The sequence below is a fragment of the Camelus dromedarius genome, chromosome 24, assembly GCF_036321535.1.
Source record: "Camelus dromedarius isolate mCamDro1 chromosome 24, mCamDro1.pat, whole genome shotgun sequence".
In the NCBI taxonomy this organism is placed as follows: Eukaryota; Metazoa; Chordata; class Mammalia; order Artiodactyla; family Camelidae; genus Camelus; species Camelus dromedarius.
The window spans coordinates 27668942-27689197 of NC_087459.1; the positions used below are offsets into that span (position 1 = coordinate 27668942).

The window sequence follows — 20256 nt, forward strand, 5'->3', positions numbered from 1 at the left end:
AAGGTGACAGGAAACCACTAGAGGCTGTTAATCAGGGCATGACATGGTCTGATTTGCTCCTGGACTGGATCTCCCAGGTTGCTGATGGAAGATGAACAGAAAGAGGTCAGGGGTGGGGGAGGGCAGACAGGATGCTGAGGCCAGAGTGAGGGACTTGAAGTGGTAATGAGAGGGGAGGAGGTGGATAAACGTGAGCAGTATTGAGAAGAGAGAATGAGGGACCAAACTTGTTGGCTGTGGTGGGCTGGGACAACAAGGGTCTCCAAGCTCCACACATGTCCCTTGCTCGGTCCATAGCCAAGCACTGGAACCAAGGTGAGTAGCAAGCAGGGATCCCAGGGCTCTGTGTGGGGCTTGGTGAGTGGGTGATGCTTGAGGGCACCCTAGGAGAAGCCCTGGTGGAGCTGGGGTGAGGGGCTGGGTTAGGGACAGACAGGAAGCAGGCAGGGGTTAGAAAAACAGTTTTGTTCTGTAAGTGCCCAAGAACCTTCCTCTCCTGAAGAGTCTAGATGATGCTCCCAGGCACAGGTTGGGATAAGAGGCTCAGAAAGGGGCAGTGACATCCTCAGGGTCACACAGCAAGGAGTAGAAAAGCCTGGCCTAGAACCCAGACACTTAGGGAGATGGACATGTGAAAGAGGCATATGTTCTCATTACCACTATCCCCTCCTGTCACTGTCCCCTTTAGAGCCCTTTTCCTCTCATAGTCCTCCTCTTCTCTGCCTTCCAGACTCCATGGCTCTGAAAACCACTCACCCCCACCACTTTGAAGCCAGTGAGGGGAGTATGTGTTCGGGGAGAGGGCTGTGTCACAAGGAAGGCTCCATCTGAGATGTCCAGACGTGCCCAAATCCTTCTCTTCCCACCTCCCTCCACCCCTTCCCTCCCTCCCATCCCACTCCCTGGGAAGGAGGACTTCCTGTTGCTTAGCAACTAGCAGAGCCTTGGAAGAAGGAAATGGAAATAGCTCAGGAGGTGCCTCCCCCCTGTTAAGATAAGTCCTGGGGTGGGGGGGTTGTGCACACACAAGGAGTGCTTGCCTGCACATGCTCCACATGGAGCCATGGCTTCTCACCTCCCAAGCCATGCTGACTCCCACCCCACCAGCAGGAGGATGGGGCTGCCTGGGAAGTTAATGTTAGTGCCACTTTTGGTCACATCCTCAGAAGCAGTGTTTCCAGAACAAAGGAGGGGACAGTCCTGTGGGCTTCAATCCAGATCAGTCCCCAACCTGGAATTTGAACTTTAGAGAAGTTAGATCAAAGTGAGAACAGAAAGCTGCATCTGTGTTGGAAATGGAGTTGAACCCGGAGAAGGTTCCATCTTTCCATCTCTGCAGGGTGGTCTGAGAGCCTACTGGGTGTGGGGAGCACATGTGTTCTGTGACTCCACCCACTAGAGCCAGGGGAATGCAGTGTTAAACTGAGCCTGAAGGAAAAACAAGAATAAAACCAACAAATTTTCCCAGATACCAACTTGGTTGCTCCGAGAGTTGCCAGCAGGTGTTCAGGCAGGGGCCAGGCAGGCAGGCCCAGGCAGCAGTACAAGGCAGAGAGGATTGTCCTGGGGGGTTACTAGGTCCCTGGAGATGAGAAGGCTCCTTAGAGGCCATCTAGCCCAGCCTGCATCCACCTACCTCACAGATAGGGAAAGCCCAGTGTCCAGTTCCCCTTCATGCCCTGAGGTGTGACCTAAAGGTGCAAACCTGCCACCCGCCCCACTCTGCAGCTTGAGGGGAAGCGGATTAGAGCCATGAGTGGGCCTTTAAATCTCCAGGATTAACCCGCGCGGAGAGGAGCTTAGCAGGTGGCCGAGAAGTGACCATACCGCGGGGTGTCTGTGTCTGTCCCGCAGGGCCGAGGCCAGCAGCTCCGGGGCCAGCCACCATGTCCTCCACAGTAAACAACGGGGCGGCCAGCATGCCCTCCCCGCCCGACGCGGCGAACGGCTTCCCGCAACCGGGCGCCTCGTCGGGGGCCTGGCCGCGGGCAGAGGAGGAGCTGCGAGCCGCGGAGCCGGGACTGGTGAAGCGCGCACACCGCGAGATCCTGGACCACGAGCGCAAGCGGCGCGTGGAGCTTAAGTGCATGGAGCTGCAGGAGATGATGGAGGAGCAGGGGTGAGAGGGCCGGGGGCGGGGCCGGGCTGCCGGGCGGGGCCGGGCGGGGCGGGGCGCTCGGAGTTGGGTGGGACTCAAGGGCGGGGCCAGGCAAGCGCTGGGACCCGGGAGCCTGTAAGACAAGGGGCCAGAATCTGCACCAGTCCTAGTGGAACCATTGCAAGCCCAAACAAACTTTCATTCACTTATTAGTTTATTCAACGAACAATCTGTCTTGAACTGCTCTATGTCAGGCTCTGAAGCGGGCTCAGATTCACAGACGCCAAGGAGAATCAGTCCATGCCTTTCAGGAACATCCAGCCAAGCGGGGGAGACAGGCGTGTAAACATCAATGCCAACTCAAAGCCTCAGTTTCCCCTTCTATAAAATGGGTGGATCGAGCTGCCTGGACTCAGCCAAGCAGGTTCTGCAGCCAGGAAAGAACGCACAGTGGGCCCTTACAATATGTGAGGGCTGCCTGTGGTTTCAGCAAAGGAACCCCAGCTGGCAGCCACATCCAGAAGCTTCGGTTCCACACTGTCTAGTTCAGGACTGGTCACAGGGGCACACGAGCATGCCAGGCACTGTGCTGGGCAATGCTGGGCCCCAGAGCCAGACTAGAGTCACTTCCTCAAAGACTACCATCCCATCCCCTACTCTTTCCCCATCTCAGAAGGGAAACAAGCACATTAACAACCAACTTCACCATAAAACAGATTAAAATTATGGTTATAGACCAGGACAGGAGAGGGCCAAGTGCTTCAGGAGCTCAGAGGAGAGATTCTGAGAGAAGACATTTGAATGGGCCTTGAAGGATCAGTAGGAGTTCATCAGGCTGAGAAGGAGGGGTTGTGCATCAATCACCCCCTGAAAATCCAGTGGACGCAGGACAGGACAGTCATCACACATGGAGCTCAAGGCAAAGAAATAGAGAACAAAGCTATTTCTGTCCGTGCAGCTCCAAGAAAGCCAGTGTTTCCAAGGCTCCATTTTGCATCTGCCCTGAGTACTTTGAAATTATTGGGCTGGTTGCTGAGGGAGTCAAAGTGGGGAGCAGGGCCTGCCCATCAGACTTGCACTGAACATGAGCTGAGAAATCAGAAATGCCCATTGCATTAGGGCCTGGAGCCATATGGCAGCAGACAGCCTGTGTACAACAGTCCTTCTAAACCACAATTTTGTCTGTTCATCCAGGCCTCCTGGGCTCCCCAAGAGGCAGTCAAGGCATGGCTCACTGTGCCCAGAAGACACTGAGGCTCAGACAGAGATAGCCACTAACACTGAAGTCCCTCAGGAAGGGCCAGGAAGGGCCACTTGTAGAAAAAGAAAGGGGCACAGGGACTTGGTGTTCACCTCCAGCCAGGGACCAGATGGGGGTGGGGAGGGTCCCTGCAGGGAGCGATGGATGGGTGAAAGGCTGCTGAAGACAGACAGAAAGGAGGCCTCCAGCTGGCAATAAAAACAGGCTTGATGAGCTGTGGATGTGGGCAGAGGAAATGAGATCCCCAGGGGCAGGGCTGAGTAAGGGGTGGGGAGTGGAGTATCCTTCTGCAGAAAGAGCTTCAGACCTTAATTAAACCTGCAAATTCCATTGAATTGGGAGACTCATGGAGAGGAGGGCGGGTGGGTGTGGCTAGGGAGCCAGATGACTGAGACTGAGAAGAACCAGCCTTCTGTGCTTTATCCCTGGAAAACACCCCCTTCCCCTTCACAGAGTTCCGCCCCCTTCCCCTATACAGAGACCCACTCTCTTCCCTTAACAAAGTCACACCCACTTCCTGATCTGCTCTCCACTCACTAAGCCCCATCCTCTTCACTGAACCTTTCCCTTCTGAAAACCCTCACAGAGCCCCAACCTTTCAGGGAACCCCCCAAGGCTTCTCCCTCATGGTGCTCCCTCCTTCCCAAGCCCCCTCCCCCTGGCTGAATAAACCTGCACACAGAAGGCTTATTACCCCACAAAGGCAGCCTCAGGTGGAGAGGACGGATGGTATCTGGCCATGTACTAAGTGTCATCTCCCAGCCCCGCAAGGCATCCAGGACTCACGCCTCAGGGGCCCTTCCCTGACCCAAGCCCTCACTTCAGATGGTCCTTAGACTGGAGTCTCCCACAGAGCTAGCTTTCCAGTTACCATTCCCCTCTCCTCCCCATCTCTTAGCGGCTGCCTCGTCGGTAGAGGGCACAGCCACTCTGGAACCCAACAATCCAGGCTTCCAGCTCCAGCCCGTGATCTTGGGCAAGCCACAGCTACTGGCCTGTCAAATAGGGAGTTGTTCTGAGGGTCCTGTGGATTAAGGCACGTACAGGGCTCCCGCATCCCCAGCCAGTCCCCCAAAAGTGCTCCACAAAACTAAAGAGGGACTCTTGCTCTGTTATAAAATCCAGTCATTAATATCCATTTCTAGAAACACTGGTTCACTCGCATTTATTTACCAGGTTCTTGGGCATTTGACAAATATTCCCACTAGTCATACATTCTTTGGCCCCATTAAATAGCAATTCCTTCCTTAATATTGATGGATGGCAGCTGATCCACTGGTGACTGATGCTGCATTTGGAGTCATCTTCCTGAGCAGCCTCTATGTGCAACCTGCAATCACCGTAGGGGCAGGGACAGAGCCCCCAACCTTCGTGATGTGATGCTCCAGCCCCAACCCCAGACATCCCCTCCCACACCTTACCCATACCCTTTCCCAGAGGACACTCAGTTGGATGGAGCATGGCTCTGCCCCTAGCTGGACTTGGAGCTTTGAGCCCTCCCCTCTCCCTGTTCTGTCTCCTCATCTGTAAAATGGGAATAAATTGTAAGGCCACCACCCACCTCAGACCTGTGGCGAAGGTCAAATTAATGACCAAGGAAGTGATTGTCTAGGAAGTGCCGGGTCTGCACAAAAACAGGCAGAATGAAACATTTTTCACTCTGGGGACCTCTTTTAAAATGCACTGTCCCCTCACCTCACCCGAGCCCCAGAGAGCAACCCAGAAAGTCCCCAACGCAAAAATGAATTTGGCATATCCTTCCCATAGAGTGCAGTGGTAAGGAGGGAGCCAGACTGGCTGGAGGAGCGTCTGAGCCAGGAGGCTGGGGCGCTGAGACAGGCATCCTTGTCCCGCCTACCCACTCCCCCTCATCCAAGCACTTGACTTTTAGCCAGCAAGGCCCCCTGTGTGGCCTTAAGTTGGCAGGTATTGCCAAATCCACAGGGAGTGGATGATTTGGGTACCAACCTCCCTCTCCATCCCAGCCTTTGCCTCCTGGGAGAGCAAAGCGGAGAGGCCCCAGTGATTCCTGACTCAGGACCATGCTGACCTGAAAGGGGTCTAGAGTAGAAAATGGCAGGGAGCCTGGGATGATTGGACCCTCTGTCCCTCCTGCCCTGGGACAGATAATCCTTAATCCACCACCATTTACTGAGCATCTACTGTATGCCAGGCACTGTGAAAAGTGCTTTATATGAATCATCTCCCTTCGTCCTTAGGAGAACCTTGCAAAACAAGTTACTATCCTGGTTTCACAGATGTAGAGGCTCAGGCTAAGAGAAGTACGTGGACTTGTTCAAGTTCACAGAGTTAGAAAGTGGAGGATGCCAGGATTCAGAAACAGGACTGCCTGGCTCTCCTGCCTCTCCTCTTAATGACTGTCCCCGTGGCCTCCACTGAGAGGTCTCAGAGGAGACTCTGAGGCGGTGGTCACACTTGAGACCACTTTGCCCAATAATCGGATGTCATCCCTGGGTCCCCAGCTTCTCCCAGCACGAAACCCTGGGGCATAAAATGGTCTTTCCGAGTCAGTTCAATCCAGCACCCCTGGCCCCCCAACAACAGGTGCTAGAGTTAGTCACGTCACCTTACACCTGATGGCTCTGGGATGAGCCCTAAGTCCCTGCTCATGTCCCGCTCCAGGTCTTAATGAAACCACAGGTGTGCTCCCACCTCCCAGCTTTCACACGCTCTGTAGACCACCAGGCTTGCGGCTCATGCAGCTCAGACCCTGGCCTGAAGCCCCTCCAACACAGCTGGCGATCTGGCCCAGCCTTGCTCTTGGGCCATCTCCTTCCCAACCCGACCAGGTCCCAGGCCCTCTGCCAATGGCCCAGCCAGCCTGTGTCTCCCTCCCAAGGGCTTATGCATTGGGGGCTGGGCAGTGTTGAAGGGCCTGTGTTGTCTGTCTCTGTGCTGGTGACAATGACCAGCTGGTCTCCTGAGGAGAAGGTGAGATGGAAGTGGTTCCTCTGTGCCTCCACTGCTCAGAAAGGGACCAAAGATGTGACTCAGGGGATGTTTACAGCAAGAAGGATACCCTCCTTCAGAGCCCAGCGAGCTAGGGCTCTGTACTGCCCAACAAGTAAGGCCAAGGGACTTCTGGCTGAATGATAAACAAGGTCCAAGGTGGACACTTACGAGCCAAGGCCCAGGGCTGTGAAGCTGGAAAGGGTGAGGGGTTGGAAGAGATGGGCTCCTACCCCTGCCAGGCTGGACCCAATCCTTCCTATACTGGGCCACATGGGTGCCTGAATCTATAGAGGGTGACACCTCAGCTGGGGGTCAGGGGACAGGTTAAGAAGTAGGTAGTGCTCCCCATCTGACACCCACCCTGACAAATTCAATCAGTTCCCGAGTCCCAGCTACTCTCCCTCCCAGATGGTATTTTGTCCACTTCTTCCCCTCCATCCTCACACCCACTCTCCAACTCTGACCTCATCAACTCTCCCATGAACCCCTGCAGTAGCCCAGTGCCAGCCTCCCTGCCTCCAGGTCCCTCTCTTCCAGCCACACAGCCACCAGAGCCATCTTTCCAAAATGAAAATCCAACCTTCAAACTCTTCAATGCCTCTCCAACACCAGCCACTCATTTATCAAACATTTTTGGATGCAGGCAAAGTGCCAGGTGCTAGGGACACAATAGCAATCCAGACAGACAAGGTCCCTGCCCTCAGGGAACTCCCAGGCCAGTGCAGAATACAGTGGAGTCAACAGATGATAACTAGCGCATAAACCACCTGCCAGGATCCAGGAGGCTCCGGTTGCTATGGAAACACAAACACTGGCACCTAACCTGGTGGCGGGGGGAGGCCCATCCTGTTGTAAACATCTCATGAGTCATATCTTTGTGCGTAGCCATAAGTATTTCCACAGAGTAAACCTGGAAGTTAATTTATGAGTCAAAGGCTCTGTTCATTTTTTTAAAGGCTTTTGAAAAGAATTGTCAAATTGTTCTCCCAAATGACTGGGTCAATCCCAAATGCTTGTTGAAGGGGAGGCGGAAAGGAGGGCGGAGGGAAGGAGCCAGAAAAGAGATGGGGTCCCTGAGAGGGGACAGTGTACCATTTTCATGGACAGGCTGAGCGGGGAGGCTGGGCCTGCTGGGTGCACAGATGGATGGTTAGATGACAGAGAACACAGGACCCCAGTTCCTATTTGGCAGCCATGTTTTCTGTCCAGTTCAATGACCTGCAGCCCAGGAAGGGGAGAGGGTGTGAGCTTGGGGCCCCAAGATTCAGTCAACAACAGACACTGGGCACCTGCTGTGTGCTAGGCATAGGGCAGGGGGCTGGGTGAGCCAGACGCCCACCCAGGGACAGCATGGACACAGGCTGGGATGCCCAAGCAGCTGTCAGAATGGTGGCATGAGAGAGGATGACAGCTGACCCCAGGGTGCGAGAACAAGGATGAGTAGATAATTCTGGGTTTTGGTCCCCAGCCTGAGGCTCGGCTCAGGGAGGGAGGGAGAGCAGAATAGAGAAGTCAGGAGCTTCAGTCCAAAGCCCAGACTTTATCCACCCCCACCCCAAGCTGAGAAGCAATGGATTTACCCCTGGGATCCTGGGCCAGCCACTTGGCAGCCTTGACCTTGCAGAGGTGGGGATGCACTGAGAACCTCTCAAGGCTATTGTGAGGATCAGATGTCCTTGAGGCCAGGAAAATAGAAAAGACCACGTATGTATCAAGGCCAGGGGTCTCACTTCTCCCCTAAAATGTCTCCAGAGAGTGACTTCAGCCTGGATGTGGGAGGGAGGGCTGGCCAGGGGTGGGAGAGGGCCAGGAGGAAGGGCCCAGCCTCCCTGGTGGGTCTCCCCACCTCTGGGAACAACTCATCCTTTAGTTTATGTGTTTATTTGGCTGATAGTTTGTTTAGTTGGTTGATTGGCCGATTTGGTTCAAAGTAGGTAGGCCTTGAGCTTCCCCAACACTGAGAATCTTGTCGGTGGGGTGACCTCGGACAGGATATTGCGAGCTGGATGGTGCCATTGTGACTGAGGGCTGGGCTCGGGGGCAGGCAGGTGGGGAGGAAACCAAAGCCAAGAGAGCAGCGCTCACCTTCCCTGTGCCCCGCAGGTACTCAGAGGAGGAGACCCGGCAGAAGGTCAGGACCTTCCGGCAGATGCTGATGGAGAAGGAGGGAATGCTCATCAGGGAGGACCGGCCTGGGGGCCACATGTGAGTGCTGCCCGTGTTAGGGCAGAGTACCGGGAGGGGAGGCCCAGGCAGCAGCTGGGGGCCAGAGGCGCATTTTCCAGTGCTCCCTCAGGCGGTGGGGGCTGGAGGTGGGGAGCAAGAGACGGAAGAAGAGAGGGTATGGGTCCTCTTCACTGGATGCTCTGGCCTGGCCCAGGGCACTGGGCAGGAGCCTCTGGGTACCTGTGCATCACCAAAGGCCTCCCTGCCACCCTGGGTTCTACCAATGGCCCAGTGGTGGGGGAGGCAGCCCAGATCTCAGCTCAGGGAATCCTGGGCTACAAATCATGAAACTTGAGAAATGTTCTGGCCCTAGTGTTGTCACTGGCCGACAGGTGTGTCCCTCTGCCCCAACTATTACCACCTATAAAGTAGCCTCCAGAGTAAGCACGTACTCTAGAAAAAGAACCAACACACCAAATGCCATTGCTGGCTTGGCCAAAGATTTATTGGGTAATGAGAGCCTGGGCTCTATGGGAGTGACATCTCTGCAGCTGTCACAGAATAGGAGACACATTGGGATGCTATGGGCCTCCTGGGTGGGCTTTGGATCAAATAGGGAAGTTACAGGGAGGTACACTTTGTCTCAGATTACAGGAGGACTTCAACCACTCAAAACCATATAAAATGGAGCAGGCTGCTGTAGGAGGGTGGGGACAGCCTGTCTCTGCAAGTGCCCAGGCATGGCTGGGTGGCCAGCGAGCTCCATGCCCGGCAGGCAGTGTTCACTAAGGGAGAATCACTGAATCTACTCTATGGGTCTTGCCCGTGTGCTAAGCCTCAGTGGCCCCTCCTGTGTGCCGGCATCCTGTGTGCCTTTTGGCTGGAAGTGAGACTGGGGTGAATGCTGCTGGTCATTTCCTCCAGAGTAGGGCAAGTGTGGGGAGAGGGCACCTTACTGAAGCCCTAAGTCCCTGTGCATCTTTACTGGCACAAAAATAAAATGACAGCAGCCCCTTTGGAGTGATTTTCCCATTGCTGTTGTCTTGAGGGCAGACAGCATTGCAAGAGTAGATGTACCTCAACAGGCAGCCCTTCTGCAGAAATTCTAGACCGCTGGGGATTCTCAGGATCGGGGAGTCCCCTCCTAACCCCACTGAACCTCACTTCTCCGACTAAACTAGAAGTAAAAGCAGAGTCAGGGCAGCTTCCAGCTTGCCTTGTGGGTGATCTGCGGGAGCCTGGCTCAGCTGGCCTGCTGTCTCCTCCCCTGGGGTGGGAAGAAGTGATACCACCACCAGCTCCTCTCCAGCCTCCCAGAACACACAGCACCCCTCAGTGATGCCCTGCAGGTTTCCCCCAGAGCGGGGCTAGCCCCTCTCTTCCCTTCTCAAACCTCCTGACAACAAGATCTTCCACCACTGCCCACACCCCCTCCAAACCGCCAGGTCCTGGCTTTCTGCCCCGTGCCTCCTCAGATGGCCCCAGGAGTCCTCTGGGAAATCAGCCACCCTTTCCTCTTCCATCCCATTTGAGGGTCGGGGGATTCCTCAGGAATCTACCTTGGCCACCTTCTCTGGGCCCTCCCAGTGATAACTGCCCCTCCAGCTCAAACTGGCTGCTCTCCCTGCCCCCCAACCCCCCTGCCACCACTGGCTTTTTCCTCTAAATCTGCTTCTCATTCTTCCTCAGCCCTGCTTTCTCCTCCAGCTACCAGCCCACATTTTCCTCTCCTTTCTCCACCCAGTTTCTGTCGAGTGTGTGGTACACATTGTCTCCACTTCCTTAAGCCATGAAGATCTGGCTTCTGCCCCCACAAGTCCCATGACCTGCTTGGGCTGGAGCTGCCTGTGTCGTACTTAGCACAGCCCGGGCTTCTCTGCAGGCCTGGCCTCTCTCTCACACGTGTCACCCCTGTGCTTCCCCTCTGGAAATTGCTTTCCCCCCTGGAGTCCAAGATGCTGTTCTCTGTGAGCTTCCTCCTATGCCTCTGACGGCTTCTGCTCCTCCCTTGCTCCTGCCTACTTCCCAGATGTTGGTTCCTGCTAAGGTTCAATCATATCCTCAGGTCCCTTCCCCAGCTCTGCCTTTCCTCTTCTTCCTGGAGGAGCTCATCCATTCCCCAGCTGGAGCACTCTCCTGTTAATGGATGACTCCCAAGTCTTTTCAGGTAGTCTTGATCATCTCTTTCCTTGAATGAATGAATGAATGAATGAATGAATGAATGATGCATTTAAGAACTGAGACACACTGGGAAGTATGCCATGGAAAGGTTGCAATGTTCATAATCAAGAAATGACCTTGAGGGTCTATGGTATATGCCCCACCCTGCGCTAATGCTGTGTATGGGGAGAGGGGAAGAGAAAGACATGCCTCTGTTCTCTGGTGGAAACACAAACCTACAGCCTGAAACCAGGATTACTGGCAGCTCCTGACAAGAAGAAACAACTCAAACCTTTTACTCTTCAGATCCTGTGTGTGTGCGTGTTCTGTGAGGGAAGAGAGAGAGACAGTCTGGGGTGATCAGTCAGGTAGGGTTGCTAGGAAGAGGCAGTGTCACGGCGCTCAGGGAGGACCTCTGCTCTGGAAGCAGGGGAGAATATATACTTGGCAGGGTCCTGGGATCCTACTAGAATGTTAGAAGACAGTGAAGGTAAATTCATTATCAGTTTTTTTTACTGCTGTATTCCTGGTGCCTAGAACAGTATGACTTGCCTTGATTTCCCCCAAAGCCTCAGTTTCCTCCTTTACATGGGGAATGGGTGGGACCGGAAGCCTTCTAGCTCAGGTAGCCAAAAGCGTGTGAGAATAGCGCTGCGGACAGTGACCACAGCAGGCTAAGGAGGCTGATGGTGGCCGGGATTACTCCCAGGCTGGGAAGAGCTGTTTGTGGTGCTGAACCCAGGGCCCAGGGCAGAGAGGTGATGGAGAGCTGGTGACAGATTGGTCATGTGCCTTCCATGTGCCTTCCTGGCAATTGACCAGGTCTTCAGTTCTTAGTTCAAAGTGTGGGGTAGAGGAGGGAGAGGGCTCTGGCGTAAGACAGTCCACCTGTCCAAACCTCTGAATTCAATGTTAACCCCCCAGGGTCTGGGTGCCAGCTTGACCACACCCCAGCTGTGTGACTCAGGCAAGTCCTTGACTTCTCTGGGCCTTCAGTTCTTTACTTATAAAATGGAGATATTAGCGGGGGAGGGTATATCTCAGTGGTAGAGTGTGTGCTTAGCATGCACAAGGTCCTGGGTTCAATCCCCAGTACCTCCATTAAAAAGTAATTAATTAATTAATTAATTAAAATGGAGATATTAGTACTATCCTCAGAGGATTGTAGAGGAAATGAGTTGAGATGATGATGGTTAGTGTGAGGATTAGTGGCTGGCACATAGCAGACGTACATCACTACCGGATGCTCCCCACCACTGTCTTAATTGGCTCGAGCTGCTATAACAAAGCATAAACTGGGTGGCAGAGCAACAATTGAAATTTCTTTCTCATGGTTCTGGAGGCTGGAAATCTGAGATCAGGGTGCCAGCGTGGTCTGGTTCCAGCAAGAGCCCCCTTTGGGGCTGCTGACGGCTACCTTCTTGTAACCTCACATGACAGAAAGAAAGGAAACTGTCTTTTCTCATAAGGGTACTAGTCCCAATCACAAGCACTTCATCTTCAAGATCTAACTACCTTTCAAAGGCCCCACCTCTAAATGCCATCACACTGGGATTAGAGTTTCAACCTATGAATTGGGGAAACACAAGCATCCAATCAATAACAGCCGCCACCCCCATGATCACAGGGACCCCTGGCAACGGCAAGGAATGGAGTGACCTAAACTTATTTCCCTCTCCCTGGCTGTGTCCACCCTCTCTGCCAACTGTGGGGTTCTCTTGGGAGTCTATGCCTCCCCAGCAGTCCCTGTGCTCATGCCTTTGGCTTTCTGACCCTGGTACCCCACCCCCACTCATAGACTGGAATTTTGAGACATGGAGAAATTCAATGCCTTCTCAGAGTGAAATAAGAAACCCAGAAGCAGCGCAAGGGTCTCCACACTGCAGGAGAGGGGGGCCTGATTTTAACCCTCCACAGACTGTAAAAGCCCATGACACCTCCAGCTCAGGAAAGGATCTCAGTAGGGAGGGCAAGATCACTCCCAGAGCTTTTTGTCCCCAGGGATCATCCTTCCTCCTTAAGTTAATTGACTGGTTTGAGTGACAGTCTCTTGTGACAATCTGCCCTCCAGTCTACTCTCCACACTGGTTGCCAGAACATCATACTGTGGCATCCTGGATGTGATCCCATAGATGGCAGGAGCCCGGGGAAGGCTCTTAAGAGGCAGTCAGACAGGTGCTTGGGGACTTTTCCCTTTGGAAGATGGATCAGATGGGTGAAACTACAAGGAGAACAGTGGGGCAGCTGACTCTCTAATCTGGGAGAGAAGTGATGGAGAGGAGTGAGGTCCCACAGACACTGAGAGAGGACATGCTTTTGTCTGGAAACAGATTGATATGGGGAGTCCTATTTTACCCCCCAAAACTCCTGTAGTTCCCCTCCATCCAGGCAGTCAAATCTGGACTCCCTGGCCTGCATTCAAGGCTCTCCACACTCTAGACCCAGCCTGGCATCCCCCTCCCAGCATCACACAGCAGCCAACCTGACCTGCTGGCAGTTCCCAGTCACATTCTGCGTGTTCTCACTTCCACGCCTTTGCTCATACTGAGCCCTCGGCCGGAGACACCCTAGTTCCTTCTGCACAGACTCAAACTCACCCCATCATTCAAGGCTGCCTCTAAAAACCACTTTACCCATATTCCCGGGATAAAAGTAAAATCCTCTCCTCTTTGGGATACATACAGTGTTTTCTTTACGTCTATGTGTTATCAGTTCTGTGTTCTTTTTTTTCACCCTAATAGACAAACTTTATGACTAATTGTTTTCAGGGGGTGGGTATAGCTCAGTGGTAGGGTACATGCTTAGCATGGGTTCAATTCCCAGTACCTCCACTGAAAAAAAAAAACCAGAATAAAGAATAACCATTTTCTTCATTATATAATACACATCCCATATATGGACATGTGATTATATTGAATCTTGGTTTGTAATAGCTCAGAACCATTAAAGTGTACTCTGGATATTTTTTTAAAAAAAGAATAGTTTTCATAGTTACGTAATATAACAAAATGTTTGGGAGAGAGGGTTTATGAAACACAATATTCATAAGCTATTTTCTAAAACAGTTAGCAAATTCCAGTCTTTTTTTTTTCCCTATGTCTTATTTTATACGTAATGTGACCTCTCTGTGCCTCATTATCTTTTGTCTAAGATGGGACTATCAATGATAGTCACACACACATCAGAGGCTTGTTCTGAGCATTAAATGACTGAATGCGATAAATACATGTGAAGTGCTCAGAACAGCACCTGACTCCTGCCTTAGTAATTAGTATCATATGCACTTGTCAGATTTTTGCCCTGTGCTGTGAGGCCCCAAGCCTGATTTATCCCTGTTCCTGCCACCACTCCCCCATCTCCCCCTCCATCCCCCAACAGACCTGGCATGCAGGCTGAGTGAGCAGAGGGCAGCCCCTGTGCCTGGAATCTTCCTCCTCCTCTTCTTTCTGGACCCATTCATCTGTCAATTGGCCATTAGGCTCCTGGCAAATGGGAAACAGAAGCAGTTAATTAGTGAAACTGCTGGCACGAGGAAGCGCGTGTGACAGGCAATCTCTTCCCAGGTCCGAGCCCTGCCTGTGGCAGCCAGTCCAACATGTGTCCCGTGCGGTGCTGTGTTCAGCCTCCAGACGTTCCTGGTCCCTTTGCAGTGACACCGGCTGAGCCCACTTTGGTCGGCCCCCTGGGGCTGGGTTTGTACTATCGCAGGGGAGGAATGCCTCCCCAGCCTACTCCACACACGTGGTGAGGCATCAACTAGCTGACAAACGTGAACTTAAGAGCAGAAACACTAACCAAGTCTAGAACTCGGAGCACTCACCCACAACTGTGTCTAGAGAGTAGGGAGGGGACAGCTGAGCTAACATCTACAGCAGGAAGCCCAGCCAGCAAAGTCAAGGGCCATCCGGTTTGCACGTGAATTCTCAAAGCCAATTGGATAGGTGAACTTACATTCTTTACTCAAAGGTCCCAAAACATAGGTGATGTTCCTTTCCCTCTCCGGGCCTCAGTGTTTTCATGTGAGAAATTTGAAAGGGGGGTGTGCAATTTCTTTAAATCAGGAAGTGGTTCTGAATGGGATTTGAACTGTGGAGAGCTATTTAAGCATTAGAGAACATTCATATTAGTGATGTTATCATCTAGGAAGTTCAGGACAGGAGAACCCAGTCTTCTAGCCCTGGGAGAGCCTGCAAAGCAGAAGTAGTGATACCAGCTGCACAAAACTAGCAAAAGAAGCCTCAGTCTAGGCCTACTTATACCCTTGGAACTCCCAGGGCAAGTCTTACCGGAAGGTTCTGAGACGCTGTGCGTCTCCCCATGCCTGTCTTTCAAAGTTCCCAGCATAGGAGATCCCAAGTCAACCTCCCTGAAAGGATTGGAAAGTGAGGGAGTTCAAATGATAAGGTCCCAGGGAGGGAGGAGGAGGGGGAGGGGAGGAAGCTCTGACCCAGGGACAGAGGAAGAAAGGAAACATGTCTCTAGGGGTGCAGCCAGCAGAATCAGGAGGGCGCAGTGAGGGCCTGGACTCAGTGGCTAACCCAGCTCGGATGTTGGGAAGCAAGAAAGGATTCTTACAGAAGTCAGGGCCCAAACTGAGCTATTTTATCTTGTAAATAACCATCATTTTTGTGTCGGGATAAACGGAAGCTCCCTCCACCCACCAGCTCACTCACACAATGTTGGAGATGCCCTTAAGTTTTACTAAAGACTATGTTTTACATGTCAGGCGTTTGGCTGAGGGCTGTGTGGGGGCGATGGGCCCTGGGACGGTGGGGGTGGCAGGGCTGGATGGGCCAAGGAGTTGGAGATTTCAGGGACAGCAAATAGGAGGCCTCTGGCTTCAGGAAGAGGAGTGTGGGGAAGAGCAGAGAGGTGTGGGGGTGTTTGGCTCTGTGGGGGCAAGGGAAGTGACGTGAGCTTCCATCACCCTGACAGACCTCCCCTACCACCTGTGACTTCTAGGCTGCCAGAGCCAGGGTGGTGTTTGGGAACTGAATAGCATTCTTTTTTTTTATTTTATTTTAAGAAATCTTATTTATTTATTTGAGAGGGGATTAGGTTAATTAATTCATTAATTAATGTTAAGGGAGGTACTGGGGATTGAACCCAGGACAGCATGCTTGCTAAGCATGCCCTCTACCGTTGAGCTATGCCTTCCCCCTGGAATGGCATTCTTGAGGCTAGCTAACCCTGCCAGATTTGGGATTTTTTTTTTTTTAATACAAAAATCAATCTTTAAAGAGCTGCCTTAGTTCATGCCCTGCTGGAGATTTGTTTCTGAAAATTCTTTCACCTCGTAGCTGTGATCTGCCTTCCTTGCTTTGTCTCTTTCATAGGTCAAAACCGCTTTTCTCCCTGGAGGAGCAGGTGTGTGAGTGTCTGACAGTCCCTCTGACTAGCAATGGTGGCCGTGTGTGTGCAGGGCAACAGCTGAGGGCCAGGCCTCGTGTCAGGAGGCTTCATAGACAGATGCTTACTTAATCCTCTCCTCAAAGCTGGGATATTCTTTTCCTCGTTGTATAGATAAGGACCTGGAGGCTCAGTGAGCATGGTCATGCCTGGATTCAGACCTGTCTGTGTGAATTCCAAGCTCTTGTCACATTCTTAATGCTCTGCCATCCAAGCCCTGGCCTCCCTTGCTCTGGACAGGGAAAGTGAACTGGGGGAAACCATCTGGAGGTGCATTGTTGGAGCGGGCAGGGAATAAAAAATGAATGGTGAGAAGCCATCACCCTGGAGGTGGGGCTTCGGAGGGTCACTTCTGGGCATGTTCAATATAAAACAAAGTTGCACAGCATCCGTGACCTCAACGAATTGTCCCAACCGCCCTATGACATCATTATCATTCTCATCTTGGAGAAGAGGCTCAGAGAGGGAGTGGGACAGGCACCATGTCACACAATGACTCAGGGACAGCACATAATGAGGGCACATCTGCAGCTTCAAAGTTCATGCTCTTGCCTTGGGCCCAGCAGCCTTTAGGAAAAAAGCACCACTCTTCCAAGTGCCCGCAGGGAGCAAATATCTGTGGCAGAAGATGACTGGGGGCTCCTGAGCCCGGAACAGGGACAAGATGCGGCAGTCACTGCTGAGTGAAAGGGAGAGCTCGGCAAGATGGATGAGGAGCATCGGAGGCAGGCAGAGTGCTGGGGCCTGCGCCCGCTGCCACTGGGCAGTGATTGATGACAGCCTGGCCACGCGAGGAGAGCAGCCAGGCCTCTGGAGGCTGCAGTGGGGAGGGCGAGGAGAGGCTATGAATATTTCAGAGAGGCAGCGGGAGCTGGAGGGTGGGAGGGTGGGAGTTGGGCGGAGGGAGGCTCTCTGGTAGGAGGTGGGGGCTCAGGGACAGCGGATTAAGGGAAGACAGATACCAGAGAAGGGGGAGCTAGGAGAGGGGGAAGGGGCTCTCAGAGAGCGGGCTCAGTGAGGGAAAAGGGAGGATGGGGAGGGGCAGTGGGCTTAGCGAGGGGAAGGGGGCTCCGAAATAGGACGCGAAGGCTAAGGGTGCAGGCATCAGTGAAAGGGGCTCAGTGAGAGAAGAGGGGGCTCTGTGAAGGGTAGTGGGGCGCAGTGAACGGGACTGAGGGACAAAGAATCAGTGTCAGGAGGGGACTCAACGAGGGAAGAGGCCTCACTAAGAAGGATAGGGCTCCCTGAGAGGGTGAGAACCTCAAAGGGGGGAGGGCTCTGCGAGGGGGCAGAGCTCGTGCTCTTCTTTCTCTTTTGCAAAATATGGCACCGTTGAGGGAGGACAAAATATAGCATGGCTGAGGCTGGGGCCTGTAAGGGAGGCTCCCGATTGGGTTCCCCAAATCCCTGCCTGACCCTCTAGAGGTCCAAGCCGCAGACCTGGGTGCCGGGAACATCCTGACCTTACGGCCCGGCCAGGCCCCGGTGCGCCGCGCGGGGTAAGGGGCCGCCGGACGGCCCGGCCGCGGCGGCGGGTGGTGAGCGTCCCTGTCGCCGGCAGCGTGGCGGAGACCCCGCGTCTGATCGAGGGCGCCGAGCCGGGCCTGGAGTACGCGCCCTTCGACGAGGACGACGGTCCAGTGGACTGCGACTGCCCGGCCGCCTGCTACCGCGGGCACCGGGGGTACAGGTCAGCGCCCGCCGCCGCGGCGGGGGGATGGAGGGATGGGGGCCACCGTTCCGCCCTCACCTTTTCTCCCCACCCCCGCCCCTTCTCACCCAGGACCAAGCACTGGTCCAGCAGCTCGGCGTCGCCCCCTCCCAAGAAGAAGAAGAAAAAGAAAGGCGGCCACAGGAGAAGCCGGTGAGAGCCGCCACCCGGCCAGAGAGGGTGGGAAGGGCGCTGGGGGGGACCCCAGGTGCCCATCCTTCGGCCCGCAGGGCGCCAACGCCGCACCTTTGGGCCCCTGCCTTTACTGAATCCCTCCCCTTCGCTGCGCTAAGTGCCCTCCCCCTCACTGAGCCCCTCCTCTCCATCACATCCCTCCCCTCCATCACATCCCTCCCCTCACTGGGCCCCTCCCCTTCACCAAGCCCCTCCCCTCGCTGAATCACCACCACCACCACCACCACCACCACGTTGTCACTCGCCCGCCCCAGAACTGGACACACTCCCCGCCTCCTTGATCCACCTGCCCTCCTTCTTCTAGCACCTGCCCCGGGTCCTGCACCCACCACAAGTGTGAGTAGCGTAGGGAGGAGGCGTTTGGCTGGTCTCATCTGTGACTCCCCTTCTCTATGTGCCTCCTTCCCTGTGTGAGACCCTGGGGCCCCAGCTAACACCATCCAATTGTCTGTTTCCCTTCTTTCTCCCCCTGCCCTCAGCAAAAAGAGGAGACTAGACTCCGAGTGCAGGTCAGTGATGAAAGCGGGTCAAGGATGGGCTGGGCCTGGAGAGGATATGTGTGGGTGGGAGAGTCCAAGGTCATTCCCCAGAGGCAGAAGGCCAGCCACCTCAGGTCCTGGAGCCTGGACACAGCCAGCATGCCAGCTTTTCCCCACAGAGGTCAGAAATCCCATCACTGGAGACCCTAACCTTTGGGTTTGAAATATTCACAATGCCCAGGAGGCTGGAAAACTGAGGAATGGATAACACAAGCAGCTCCATCAACTACCCTTAGAGAATTTGCAGACCCTTAGGGCCTTGGTTCACTCTTACAATGGCAGTTGGCTTTATGCCCTGGAGGCCCCTTTCCAGCTTCAATGCCCCAGGCACAAGGACTTCCCCAGCCATTTTCACCACCCCTCCATCCTGGGCCCCAGTTCACCAGAACCCCCCAACTGTGTCCACAGCTGTGGGAGCTCCTCACCCCTGCGCAAGAAGAAGAAGAGTGTGAAGAAACACCGCCGAGACAGGTACCCTCCCTCCCCTGGGGCCTCCTTTCACTTCCGTGGGGCCCCCACCACCAAGGCTGTGCAGATCCTGTCCCCAGGCCACCCCAAGCAGGCTCAAGAGAACCCTTTTATTGGCCCTACAGGTCTGATTCTGGGTCCCGGAGGAAGAGACGGCACAGGTGAGTGGCACTCTATGGAGGTATGACAAGAGGATGTGCACAGAGGCCAGTCCCACTCCTGGGACCAGGAAGCCATGATGGCAGGGAGTTGCAAGGGTCCTGCCCTGCTCCATCTTCCCACTCCAGGGACTCCTTCCCAGAGCCAGACAGGGGAGAGGAGGAGGATGAAGGCCAACTGCAATCCTTGCCTGCCCACAAGTCAGCCTTGCCTTGGGGGTCCCCAAAACTTCCAGACAACACAATAGGCCCAATGTCCAAGGGCTGCATCTCTAGAGGTGCCAATTAAGAAGGCAGAAGCATCAGGACCCCAAATTTGCAGGGAAAAGACAAGCCAGGCAGAAGGACCTCCTTGGTCTAGACAGCTCAGTGGGTAGAAGATAGGGTGAACAGGCTGCGACTGAACATGGAGTTTCTGGGGGCAAGTGCCAGCCCCCAACAATCCTGCCAGGTGGGGCTAGGAGCCAGCGCAAAGCTCTGAGCATGACAGTGACTTGTTCAGGATGGACTGAGGAGGGGAGAGCAGGAGGTGTAAGGCTGGAACCCAGGCAGAGGCAGGGGTGTGGAAAGTAGAAAACTCAGAAGATGTGGGGCAGTTACATCCCCACTGTTGGCATTGGAGCCAGACCCCCTCCCAGCAGCCCTGAGGAGGGGCAGAGTCCGCAGTCCCATTCCTGCAATGAGAATTAGACTACAGCTGCTTGCAAGGTGGGGGAAGAGCCTAAACAAACACCTACAAACACCTAATCCTGGCCCTCCAGTTCCCCAATTTCCTGTCCTCCCCACTTCCAACCCCCTCCGGTCCCTCTGGGCCAGCGTGGGCCCCTACTGCCTCCCAGTGGTCACCATCAGCTTGCACAGCTCCTCTGTCCTGTTCTCATCAGTCCTGGGAAGGACCTAGAGGTGAGCTAGGGCCAGATCAGCTCCAGATAGGGAGACTGAGGCCTGAATCAGGCAGCATGGATTCTAGAACTCAAATCTCTGGACTCCCGTGCCCACCCCCCCACCCAGTCTGCTCCTGTGTGAAACACGTTCCAGTGTTTCTTAGCATCACCTTGTTTTCAGTCAGAAGGAGGCATCTGTTCAGGACTAGAGCAGGAATCTGGTGGAATCAGGGA

General features: G+C 54.1%; 1 protein-coding gene across 2 annotated transcripts in view; it reads left to right on the top strand.

Annotated features, from left to right (window-relative positions):
• SRRM3 (serine/arginine repetitive matrix 3) overlaps positions 1-20256 on the top strand; it is a 54831-nt gene that overhangs the window by 17937 nt on the left and 16638 nt on the right. For both annotated transcript variants that reach the window (XM_031432692.2, XM_031432691.2), the window contains exons 2-8: positions 1855-2119; positions 8436-8537; positions 17629-17757; positions 17851-17931; positions 18453-18482; positions 18921-18983; positions 19106-19141. In XM_031432692.2, coding sequence (XP_031288552.2) covers positions 1887-2119; positions 8436-8537; positions 17629-17757; positions 17851-17931; positions 18453-18482; positions 18921-18983; positions 19106-19141 — 674 coding nt within the window. In that variant the 5' untranslated portion in view covers positions 1855-1886. The remainder of the gene's footprint in view (positions 1-1854; positions 2120-8435; positions 8538-17628; positions 17758-17850; positions 17932-18452; positions 18483-18920; positions 18984-19105; positions 19142-20256) is intronic.